At 42.4% G+C, this 12,919-nt stretch overlaps 1 protein-coding gene across 6 annotated transcripts in view; it reads left to right on the forward strand.

Annotated features, from left to right (window-relative positions):
• LOC128758817 (potassium voltage-gated channel subfamily C member 1-like) overlaps positions 1 to 12,919 on the forward strand; it is a 40,434-nt gene that overhangs the window by 21,817 nt on the left and 5,698 nt on the right. For 2 of the 6 annotated variants that reach the window (XM_053865176.1, XM_053865180.1), the window contains exons 3-4: positions 3,546 to 4,527; positions 5,643 to 5,837. In XM_053865176.1, coding sequence (XP_053721151.1) covers positions 3,546 to 4,527; positions 5,643 to 5,837 — 1,177 coding nt within the window. Of the gene's footprint in view, positions 1 to 3,545; positions 4,528 to 5,642; positions 5,838 to 6,711; positions 12,894 to 12,919 lie in introns of those variants that run through there. The other 4 variants (XM_053865179.1, XM_053865178.1, XM_053865175.1 and 1 more) reach the window with 4 other exon arrangements.

Below are 12,919 nucleotides of genomic sequence, written 5' to 3' on the forward strand. Positions count from 1 at the left end.
GAGCTTATTAAAACTGTCTTTCACATTCAATTGAAAAATTAAAATACATTTCAGATTGTATTTTTCTCTGTCTAATTGTGATAAGGTTTCCAATCCAATGGGGACTATGAGAAAATATTTCATCAGAGATGACATGAAACTCCAGGGTCCAGTGAAACATGCAGCTGGCAGGTGGATTATAAGAGACTATGACCACATAAATGTTAACCTTGTCTTGACAACAGGAAGCTCATTGTCTCCTCACCAGTCGACTTTGAAGACGAAACCGTCTGGTAAAGATTTTCTTTGCATGGACCAAGGGGCTGGTGAGTGAGTGAAGGAAGAGCTTGGCGCCCAAAACATTGATTGGCAGTTTTGTGTTATGTGAGAGCGATTTCCTCTGGAAACGCGTCGTGTGAATGGAACCTGGTTTGGAACTGGTTTCATTTAAAATCTCTGCTGGTTTGTCAGTTCAGAAATGACATAATGGAATCTTATGATCGTGCGGTTACGGACTGGTGGGACACACTGGTGCAGTGTCACATGATTGATGGGTCACATGACTGACCGGACACTTGAGTGATGGGCCACATGATCGAAGGCTTCAAGCTCTCTCCGAGACGTTTTGAAGCCACAAATTGAAGCATTTGTCGTGAAGATGATGATGAAGAAGAAGGCGTCGTCGTAATTCACATTATATCTTTTATGGTCCAAACAGTACTGCTGCTGCTCCTAAGTTCTGCGTAGCACAGGTGCTTGTTCAGAGATCGAATGGTATTTTTCAAGGCGGGTTAAAACAGTTATCTGCTGAAAATGTCCACTGTTTCAGGGAATCATCACACCTGGCTTCATGAGCTGACCATATGTTGGTCGATGAGTAAGCTACGACGGATGCATGTGATGGTGAATGAGTGATAAGGCAAATTCTTGGGTCCTGAAAACATGAAAACATGGACCCGTCTGAGACTCTCGTGAGGTGCGAGCATATCAAGCGGTTTGTTCATCACTATTGATGAAGTGTCTCCGGCTTGTTTACGTGATTTTTACCACAAGGCCTGAGCAATAACAGCGGCAGCAACATAAAAGCAGAACACTTCAGGGCAAAACTCTGCTGGTTGCCCTGATTTGTACATGTGAGAGATTTCTGCGGCTCAGCCAATGAGAGAGCGTCGTCAGCAGGTCCCACCGGTGCTATCCTGCTTCCCGGAGACATGCGGGCTGGTGTGGGGGTCTAAGTAGGAGGGTGATTGAGAACCTCGGTATCTGTGTGTGTTTCCAGCGTATAGAGGGGTAGAGCACTGCAGCAATTTGGAAAAAGTAGGTCAGACTCTGACTAGTGAGAAGCAGAGGAGAAAAGAGGGTAAGTGATGGACAGAGATGAGAAGTATTTGGAAAAACTCTTGCACTATCAGCCTTGGCTGCTTCCATAAAATGGGGTTAGCACGTCATTTCAATAACCGAACCATTCTGGTGAGCAACGTGAGCTTCAAAGCCGTGAACATATCGACACAGAAAAATAAGCAGCTGTTATTTAGTGTACAGGTACGTGGGTCCATATAAAACGCGTACGTATTCTTGCACTTGTGGTGATGCATGGGATTTATTGCACTGTATGTGGAAGCAATACACATGAATAAATGAATGATTCAACTCAAGTCACCTCAAATCTTTAGTAATTTTAGCTGGCTAACTCGGTTAGTTACAATTCATCACTGTTTCTTTTGTGAGTGTATTTCTCCTGTGGGCTTCACTGCTCTAACTTATTGTCTAGAAGATCCTAAAATGAGGTCCTCACATGCCTACGTCATCGTATAAGCCAAACACTTCTTTATAACTAACAATTATGCTGTTTATATTTCAATAATCTTTGCGGGAAATTGTGTGTATATGTTTTAGGGTTCCTGTATTTTCGTTGTGTTCTCATTCAAAACTCTGCCCTCCTCTTTCTATACCATGAGGTCAGCACAACGTTTCCTGCAGGACTTTTCTTTCTCCGGGCTGTTTAAGAACTTTGCTGATGGAGTCGCCCACAGCTTCTATTGGTCTTAGCTTGACACTGACTCACGCATCACAACTTCCTGTATCGCTGGCTCAGCTCTTTTGACTAAATTCTTGTCAGCTAATTTCACAAGTAACGCGCTGGACACCAGTCCAAAGTCTCCTTCTGTCACACACAGAGTGAAAGACCAACCTTCTCAGTAAATATAGCCGGTTGCCAGGCTTAAAGGCTCTTCCCATTACATAAGTGCATAACGTCGAGAATGCATGGCGACACGCACAATACGCTGAAGGCACTCAGGCTTCTTACATATATGGCCTCCACTCAAGTATGAATTACCTTTCCCTGGCTCTTCAGGCCATGTCTCTGTTTCATTATTCATTTGGCGGAGCACAAAAGTATACTACATCTATAAATACTCTGCAGCGCCGGTGGAAATGGACATAAACTGGGTGAAGATGCTGCAGGAAGTACTCTTCACTGACAACTGGGACTAATCATCTCAATGCATGCAGACTCAGCTCCTCACTGTTAGATCACTAGAAATGAAGATGATTTTATTAATGTTAAATTACCATGGGATGCTCGTGGAGCGTTGGTAGTTTCTCACCGGACTCTTTGACGAAATCTCTCTAAATGTAACGCCACCGTTTTTTTTTTCTTGATCTGACACACTCATGATGTAGTGAAATGTAGTTGTTATTATTAAGGAGTTGTTTTAAGCTTAAGATACAAAATGGACGCTTTACCCACAGAGCTTATGTTTTTCTTTGAGGAGTGAAGGACTACAAAAATGGCAGAAGTGTGAGCAACTCCCTTCCAGTTTCAATATAACCAGTACTTAAACACACTTATCAAAAATATATTGATAAAAAAACACTGCTTGTTGAAAATACACTTTCATATTTTTTGAAAAAAATCATGCATCTCAAGATATATATTAAAAATATATTGGCATTTCTAATTTTCAGTTTACCGTCATAATGTAAAAAATAAATATTTTAAAATACTGTAGTGAAGACATTTTGGAATATTTTAATATTATTCTTAGGCTGTTTCCATGCTTTTGAGTGACTGTTAATATTTGTGCTTCTGGTAAAGATATATCAATATGAGGAACACAGACCTTGGGGGTTTCGTTTGTGGCAACTGATTTTCATAAGCCATTCATAATTTTTCACAATAAAAGCCTTTATAACTCATGGAGAGTTTCATATTGATGTGACTAATTATAAAAGTTGAAAGCTGTGCTTTTCTTTTTTGTCTCTACTTCGTTGCTCATTAGTAGTTTTGTCTGTCTCTGCACTCTTTCTGCTGTGTTCTTCCCATTTTAATTGGTTTCCTCTTGGTATTATAATAGCTCGGCTAACTTTAGCTTGTGCATGCTAATAAAAACAAAACCAAAAATATGTCCAATATATTTTGTGGGTTCTTTTTTTAAGTTTCATGTAGCACTGAATTTCTTAACTTGCAATTAACTAGATCTCCTCTCTTCTGTTTTTTCTTTGTCTTTCTGGTTTCTCTTTCTACCTTTCTGTGTCCTCTCTTTCCTCCCTCTTTCTCCTAGTACGTGGCATTTGGCTCCCTATTCTTTATCCTCATCTCCATCTCCACTTTCTGCATGGAGACACATGAGGCCTTCAACACCATCATCAACAAGACAGAGAATGTGACGATGGGCAACTTCACGCGTGAGGAGATAGTGTACGAAGTAGTGACTGACAGCTGGTTGACCTATGTGGAAGGTGTCTGTGTCATTTGGTTCACAATTGAGGTTCTTCTGAGAGTCATCTTCTGCCCCGACAAGTTTGAGTTCTTCAAAAGTTCCCTTAACATTATTGACTTTGTGGCCATCCTTCCCTTCTACCTTGAGGTGGGCTTAAGCGGCCTCTCCTCCAAAGCTGCCAAGGATGTTCTGGGATTCCTCCGTGTTGTCCGTTTCGTCCGTATCCTTCGAATCTTCAAACTGACCCGCCACTTTGTGGGTCTCCGTGTCCTCGGCCATACGCTCCGAGCCAGCACCAACGAATTTTTGCTGCTGATCATCTTCTTAGCCCTTGGTGTCCTCATCTTTGCAACCATGATCTACTATGCTGAAAGAATCGGTGCAGACCCAGATGACCCCACTGCAAGTGCCCACACCAACTTCAAGAATATCCCCATTGGATTTTGGTGGGCGGTCGTGACCATGACCACGCTGGGTTATGGAGATATGTACCCAGAGACTTGGTCAGGGATGTTGGTGGGTGCTCTTTGTGCCTTGGCTGGTGTGCTGACCATTGCTATGCCCGTACCAGTTATTGTCAACAACTTCGGCATGTACTACTCGTTGGCCATGGCCAAACAAAAGCTGCCTAAAAAGAAGAACAAACATATTCCAAGAGCACCTCAGCCAGGGTCTCCCAACTACTGCAAACCAGATGCCCTGGCAATGGCTACAGCATCTCCACAAAGGCTCTTGGGAAATGTCTTGGGTGGAGTGATGGGATCTGGAGGAATAGGTGGTGACTGTCCTTTGGCCCAAGAAGAAATTATAGAGATAAACAGAGGTGAGACCTTTTGCTTTTCACGTGACCACTGCGCTCAGGATGTTAGAGGGGCCAATGCATCCTGGAGAATTCACTGTGGCCCATCCGGAATCATCTGTAATTCATAATGATACCAAAGAGCCAGAGTTGCCTGAAGGCATCCATATGTCAGTAAAGAACAAACACGGTGGAAGCAGAATGAACTCAATTATCTGCTAAAATGAGCTTAATGCATTCCAATTTGGCTGGATTCACATATCTTCTCTCTGAATCTTCCAGTAAAAAGACTATCATTACAGCCATTTGTTTGCCCGGTTCATGCTGACGCATCAGGCTCACGTCAATATCGCTCCTTAAATGCTCCACTTTATCATCGTAGTCCGTCTTGATAAAAGACTTGACTCATCCGTTCTTTGAAAACATGTTTTCTACTTAGGTTTCTTGTTCCAGAAACATATCTGGGATGAAAAATAGCAATGAAAAATCTATTGACTTGACTGACAATTGGTGGGAATAGATTACACCAAAGTATGTTGAGTTTTAGCGGCGAGATTGGATGTTACCGTTACTTCCAGAATTAAGTAACAAAAAACAAAAAAATAGTTAAGAGAAAAAATAATAAACATCCCATATGAGTTGGAAAATACAACCCAGCATTAATAATACATTACTCGTGATTGACTGCTGAAGCATCTTCATGGTGAAGCCATCCAATTATTGTTATCTATCCCTTTTTTTAAACGCCAAACTGGATCATTGCAGGATAGTTGGGATACTTCTGTCCATGAGCCGCTTGAGGTCGTGAGGGGTCGGCTCAAGTGTCTTAAATCAATACATTCCTGACTATTGTATTGGAACAATTCATAATAAAACATTATCACGTCATCTTGTGGGAAGAAAACACTACTTTTAATTCTGTTAAATGCAAACATTTCAAATGAAATTAAATGGAATTATAGAATGAAAGAATAGAAGAAATAATTGTGAAAGTGAATGAAAGTGGTCGTAATATAATAATAATAATAATAATAATAATAATAATAATAATAATAATAATAATAATAATAATAATAATAATAATAATAATAATTCCAATCCTGTGACGATGACCTTAAAGTGTGGCTCATTCTCTTCAGATTCCAAACAGAATGGTGACGCAGCTTCGGCTGCTTTGGCCAACGAAGACTGTCCCACCATAGACCAGGTGCTGAGCCCAGACGAGAGGAGCCCGATTGGTCGAGGGCCGACCCGGGAAAGATACCAGCAGGACCGCGCCTGCTTCCTGCTCAACACCAGGGAATTCCGAGCCACAGATGGAAATGTCCGGAAAGGTACGTTTCACACTAGGAGATGTAAACACGAGCAAGTACATTACACATGTAACACATGAACACATGGCCCCACGCCAGTCAACATATTCTGCAGACATAAGCAATATTGACCCTCAGAGGTAGGTATGGACATCCAGCACAAATGGGTTTGACTTAGGAATGTCTCCATCATCAAGATGGAAGGCTGTGGTCACACACTGAGCTCCACGCAGACACAGTCATGTACAGCACATGTGGCTTTCTGCTCTGTTTGTTTGTTTCCACCGCTTCATGTCCATGTTGTATGTGTTTCCATCGACTTTTACTTTACGTGTGTCTGTCAGACAAACTTGTCTCAAAATGTGCCACAGTTGTCTGCCTCCGTCAAGTCTCCCATCTTTCCATGGCGTCTGTCGATTTGAGTTCCAATCTGTGCGTCGTTCACGCTCATACACAATCTCAGTCTCTCTCTGTCTTCTGGACTCAGACAGTTGACCATGCATTAATTTACTCTCGTCACTTCTGTTTCTCCCTCCCTGTGCCTCCCTCTCTCTCTCTCTCCCCCCGCCCCTCCCTTGACCCAACCTTTGATCCCCTCATCCCCCCTCCTTCCCCCCATGATGACCTCCCCAAAACTGCATCCTTTCTTGCCCCTCCAACATTGAAACCCATTCCCAATTGCCCCCACACTTGCTTCTGCCCCCTCCCCACCTCCCCTTCCCTTTTCTTTCTCCGTCACATGCATCATCTTTGTGCCCATGAAACCTAACGCCTTGATTCATTTACGACCGCACTCCGACCGCCACCACCACCGCCGCCAATCAACCTGCACCCAAAAAACACTCCCTCACACTCCCTCCAAACTTTCAACAACCCCCTGTTGACAACAAACTAGAGGCAGCAGCCCTGGCTCCCAGCCCAGACTCCCCTCTGACTGAGGATTGGTATAAGATGGAGGGGTCTCTGCTACAGCAGGACCTCAATGCAAACTCCACCTCCTCCTGGATCAAACCCTAGAACAGAGGTAACAACATTTAAAAACTGATACTGATGAGACAGAGGCCGAATTGCAGTATACTTTGTATTGATCATGTCCAAAGATTGAACCAAGGAACTCCATGATGTAGCCTGTTATGAATTGCACAAACACAACATTGGACGAGTTGCAGGTTCACACACTCGGTACCACAAACACATCACCATTTCTCATAGTGTCATGTCCACACTCTCATGTTTTCTCTGTGCCTTGGGTGCACTTTTGGTTCCAATGATGCAAACTGTTGAGCTGAGCCGAGGTCGCACTCGTCACCACACCAAATTTATCAGCTGTTTACGGCTCAATATGAAATCACGGCGCACGCAACCACACCTCAGCCCAATATGTTTCACTCAGACATGTAAAACAACGGCGTACATTCGACATGTGGTTCAAGAAATGGGTCAGACTTCTGTCTGTAACAGCTCTAGGGACATTTGTGTTTATCTCACTGTAAGACTGTACACTGCCTAATGGGACGTGCAAACCTCAATAAGTACCACAGTGTGTCCAAATCCAATAAAAGTTACACTGCAGAAGATTGAAGGAAAACAGCAGTTCACATTGTTGTCTGATGTGCCTCTGTGTTGTTGTTGTTGTCTCTCTCTTCAGGTTGTGTCATATCACGCGTGTGTATGTGGGCTTTTTCATTCTTACATGTGTCTCTGTCCTCTCAAAGCCGTCTGAGTGTTGTGTTTGTGCTGTTGTGCGTGGCTTAGTTGAGCTTTTTCTTTTCCTTTCACCATGTTTACTGGTGAGGCTCCGTCCCCCACAGACCTTCGCCTTGGAAAATAAGAGCGCACTGCAACTTTGCAATAAAATACTCTACTTTTCTGGTGCGATGTGTACATGCGCGCCGGAAGTCGTCTGCTCCACTATTTTATCACATTTCAATGGCTCCAAATGCAGATACAACGTGAATAGTTTCTCCCACGCAGTGTTCTCCAGAGGCGGTTTTCCAATGCACTAGTTCTCTGGGGTGGTCGGAGCCGTCAGTGGTCGAGGAATAGTACCTCATGAAACATGCTACGCTCGCAACAGAAAAACCACTCCCGATGTATTTCCTCAGCTTTGTGCACAGAGCTTCTTCAACTCCATATTCTGTGTTGTGAGCGTTCAATGGGTCTGAAATACTATTCTCTTGACAGTGTTTCCGTGCTTCCAGAGCCTAGCATAGTCTAAAGTTCAGGAGCTTTTTTTTTTTGTATCCTTATCAAATTTGTTAAAAGCGACACCTGGCTAGAGGCAGACAGTGATAACAGATGCACAACAAGGTGTGGAAAGGTAAGCAAGCCTTCAACCGTCCAAGGCCGCCACTTTAGGTCCTCAACTTGATTGAGATTTATGATTTCGTTTCCACCTATTGTAGTGCTTTGAAATCCCTCTTTAAAGCAAATCAGGTTTGTTCCGATCGTCTGGATGCTGCCACCTGTGCAAAGAGAAACATTTTTCAACGGCAATATCTATATTATTCACTATGTGCCACTTGCAAAGCAGCCCAGCACACAGTCAAGTCATTCAAAGAACTTCCATGATGGAGGAATGGAGTTGAGCAGGGCGCTGACTGCAAGGGACACACGTCAGACCAGGCACTCGTCGTAACGTGTGCATTTTCACTGAGGCTGTAGTGATTTTCGGAGTCGTATATACCTTCCTCAGAAGTGTACTTGAGTCAGTGAAGTGTAAAGGGAATACTCAAGTAAATTAGTACATTGACCATGTAGCTGGTCCAGAGAATCAAGGGTGGATGACTTAACCTCTGACCCTTTGGTCTGAGTCAAAACCATCTCTGGCCAGTTTATGGTGTCACTTTATTACTTGTAATGTATTTACACTATCATTTACAAGGTCTCCACTTAAGAAATTGGACGGGTTAAAAAAAACTATTGCCAACTCAGCCGCCAGACTACTCCAATGACTGCTGCTGGTTGTAGCATCCGCAAATGAAAAAGAAAAACAAAAACTTGTTGTTAAAGAGGGATTGTCCTGCTGTGGAAGGCAAACTCCTGTGTGCTTCAACTGTTCTATTTCCATATATATATATATATATTTGCCATATTGTGCTCAGTAGCGTTGTTGTTTCCTCTACCAGACGGCCGTTTGACCAGCCTCGCTCCAAATGCAATATGCATGGCTCACTAAGGTCAAAGGTCAAGCACCTCACTACCAATCAAATCCTTCTCACCATCATAAGAATAATCAATCTTGTTTTGTTTCCTGTCCTATGTTTGTTAATCCAACACCATTTGGGTGTTTTCTTGTATTTATTGCTTTTGTGCCTTTTCGGTGTTTGGTGGCGTCATTGATTTCTGTTCTCTCTGTGCTGTTGTGCCATTGTTTTAAAAGTTCAATTTATTCCTATATTCTTTTTTTTTTTATTTTTCTATTGAATGTGATTTTATTCAGTGTTGATGTGTTTAGGTTTTGTGTTGTTGGAGTTTGTTGTGTATTATTTTTCCCTCCCTTGTGTTTCTTCATTTGAGTCCGTCCGTGACGTACTGAGATGTCTGTTATGAAGGACATCAACAATATTATGACGTCCGAGGAAGGAAGGAAAAACTCTTATTTTTCAGAAGGGCTTGTAATAGGTATATTTCCATAAATCTAAATCAATTTTAACACACCATTACCACACCTTTGAATCTAAATTTTAAAAGTCTCTGTAAAGCTTTGCAGTAAAACAGTCCAGCTTACATTTGTTTTGTGGATTTGAGAGGGAGCATGATGGATAAACTGAATATTCAAACTTAAGTTGGTGGCTTCCATCATGGTAGTGCCTCCTCATGGGTGCAGTTCCCGATGGGGACCGCCATCTGTCCCTCTATGGTCATGGACCTCAGTAGGAAACGTGGGAGAAGTAGTTCACCCTTAAACCTCACCCTGGACGGAGGCTTAAATTTGAATGAAGGTCATATTCGACCAATTTTGATTTGAATATTTTAACACCGTTTCAGTACTCTGTAGAAGTATGGATAGTTATAAGTGTGTCTTCATTTGTCTACCAGCGAGCCATTAGCAGAATATACCCAAAAGTGGCTGCGCACTCAGGAGGTATCTGGAGTCTCAACCAAATATTTCTTGGTAGGTAGAGAACGCCCAAAACATACCACCTAATGGCTTATTAATAACTCTGCTGGTGACTGATGCTCAGGTTTCCCATGCACATACATGATACTATGAATATTTATGGAGCAGCTGACCTACATAGGCATGACAAGAGGTTGCGGAACATAGTCCCGTGTCATGTTGTCTTCTCCAAACCATCCCTGTTTTAGTGACTCTCTGTGGTTTGGGCACCAGTCATGATGAAATCAATACACCTAATTATGGGTAAGAGGAGACAGCGCCATGTCTAACAGGCAATTGATCCCATGTAAGAGGGATCCAGAACACGGCCTTGCCGGTAACAGATTCTCTGTAGTCAGCAGATCTGATGACGGCTTGCGTGTGTTCATGAAACTCTAGAACCCAGCTCCTTCCTCCTCTGCCTTTATTGTTCTGGTCATGTAACATAAAACGCTGGGTAAATAGTCTGGTGGGAGCATTTTCACTTTTCTTTATTCCTGGTCATGTGTGTCTTCCTGGTCCATCACCGGCTCCTTCTGTTGTTAACGCTCATTCTCCATCCCGTCCCCAGGCTGCCACTGCAGTGCAAGTGTAACTAAAGTATGACTGTAGGAAGGTACGTACCTCTGGAGTGCTGGTTCAGTGTGGCATCACGTGGCAGCACGCCTCCAAGTGCACAACCTGCGTCGGGGTTGTAAATGAACTTGATAGAGTAGAGGGATGACTGCAGTGGCTTCAGCTCCATTCTTTTTGTCCTTTCCTTTAGCTAAACCGTTTGGCCACTTGGAAGAGAAGAGAAGGATACCATCATTATCTCCATGTTTTCATTGACATCCCTGGCAGCTTTTCTCATCTGACACTTTATTTTCTTAGCTGTTAACAACTGTTAGCAAGCCAAGTCATAGAAATATTTACTACTAATAGTTAAGACATAGAAACTCCAATAACTGCATAGAATGAACAGGGTGTCTATGCTTCTACCCTCTTTTTTAAAATTCATTTCATTTTTTAACCTGCATTTTCCAGGCACCAGCTCAATCTCAAGTGCTCTTGATGGTGGAGGTTTTGGTTATGACATCTCATTCTCTGTTCCCTTTTGCCTCATTAATCTCCATTTTTTGTGTCCTCATTGTTTTTCTCACTAATTAATCCAAATTAATGGAAGCCCCAGCCAAAATAAATAAATGTTACTGAATTGTCTAGTTCAAATATTGTCCGGTGACGTGCAGTATTTGCTCACTGACATCTTCCGTCTATTATCAGCCACAACAACAACAAAAAGAAAAACCCAAACATATCTCAAGCAAACACAGATATACAGATAAGTCGTGTGTTTGTGATTCTCACTGGTGCCCTTCCCTCTCCCACGTGTGCCCGTCTTTCAAAGCTGACAAAACATCTGATGCAACTTGACACATTTCCACCAAACACTTTGTTGAGCTGGACATCTTGAAGTGAGGTTGACGTTGAAGGCAGAAATACCGGAACCTTTTTTGTGACAGGATGCTGAGGAGAAACCAAAAGAAAGCATGTCATCAATATTTCACAGTGTGTCCATCCCGCTAATGCAGCAGAGCCAGAATATGTAAAAAAAAAAAAAAAAAAAAAAGACCTTTATTTTTGGTAGGCTCAGGTGAAGCAGAGTGGTCAGCGTTAAAAGTCCTGTGAACTTGCTGGAACTCACAGCCATTCGTGTCTGTTGTCTTGTTTGACACAAACAGAACTTCACTGATTTTAACATTTTAAGAGGCCATAGAATTGACTGCTGTATCCTGCGTCAGTGTGAACGATCGTGAATTAACTAAGAAACTTGATGAAAAAGGTCGCAACGTCTGAGCAGCCATCTTACAGTACTTGGTCATTGATTTAGTCATTATATTCAATGATAATCTCTGTAAAATTCTTCATCAAAATATGCTCCTCCATTACATAAAGTGACGCTTTGTGTGAAACGTATTGATGAGTGATGAATCCTGAATAGGTTCCTTTTTTAAATTGAAATTGTAATGTGTGAATTGGTGCTAGCTTCTTCATTTAAAGTGGGTTTCAAATGGGCTTTTCTTCTACTCCACGGGTCCAAATCTCATGGTGTGTTCACCATGCGCATGTCTGGGTTTCCTCCCCCGCCTCTTGCCCCCCAGGGTTGATGAATGAAAATAAATAAAAGGGAAACTGCTGCAGCTTTGCAGTTGAACTCATGACCCCTGATATGGTCTATTGCACCGCTGCCAGTTCAAAACTACTAGCAAATCAATCCTCTGGCCTCTTAAGCACTGGTCAAACTTCACCCACTCTTGGGTCAGTTCGCCATTGTTAGGGCAGATGACTACCTGCCAATGGTGGCTTCACGGCACTTTAACACTGTGGCTGTTTCCTACTCCAGATATGCATGACGTAACCCCAAACCACAGCGGGAACAGGCACAAGAAATGGACTTCAAATTCCATTCTGAATCAGTTGAATTGTTTTATAAGACAGCGGCCGAACAGCAAACGATTGTGTCATTTCCCGCTGCAGTGATATGCGCTTAGCAAAGTGAGATTTTAGGAGTAATGGTGGGCCATTTGAAGTTTGAACGGATCGAATACAAACATTCTTGGAGACCAAAACTTCCCATGGTCAACTCTTACGCCGCAGCTAATGTCAGATCAGGTCCTGCCGTTTGTTTGGCCATGACTTGTCTAAAACACCTCAACATCGATTCCTCACATGTTCGGTGCTTTATTCAATTGGCCTATTCTAATGAACAGTTATGTGTGATCAATTCTGCAATTCTGTTTTGGAAAAAAAATACGCATTGTAACTCTCATTTTCTTTGTCTTGTCTGTCTGTCTTGTCTTTCTGTCCATGTCTGTCCTTTATGTCCTCATTATTTCTGAAATGTCTTTGTTAACTCATGCGCTTCTTTTCTTTCCTTTTTTTTTCCAATTATTCTTTGCTAATCTTTCAATTCCGCATTGACTGAAATGCAACGTTTATAAAAAACAAAAACAAAAAAAAA

Source organism: Synchiropus splendidus, chromosome 5 (genome assembly GCF_027744825.2).
Source record: "Synchiropus splendidus isolate RoL2022-P1 chromosome 5, RoL_Sspl_1.0, whole genome shotgun sequence".
Lineage (NCBI taxonomy): Eukaryota > Metazoa > Chordata > Actinopteri > Syngnathiformes > Callionymidae > Synchiropus > Synchiropus splendidus.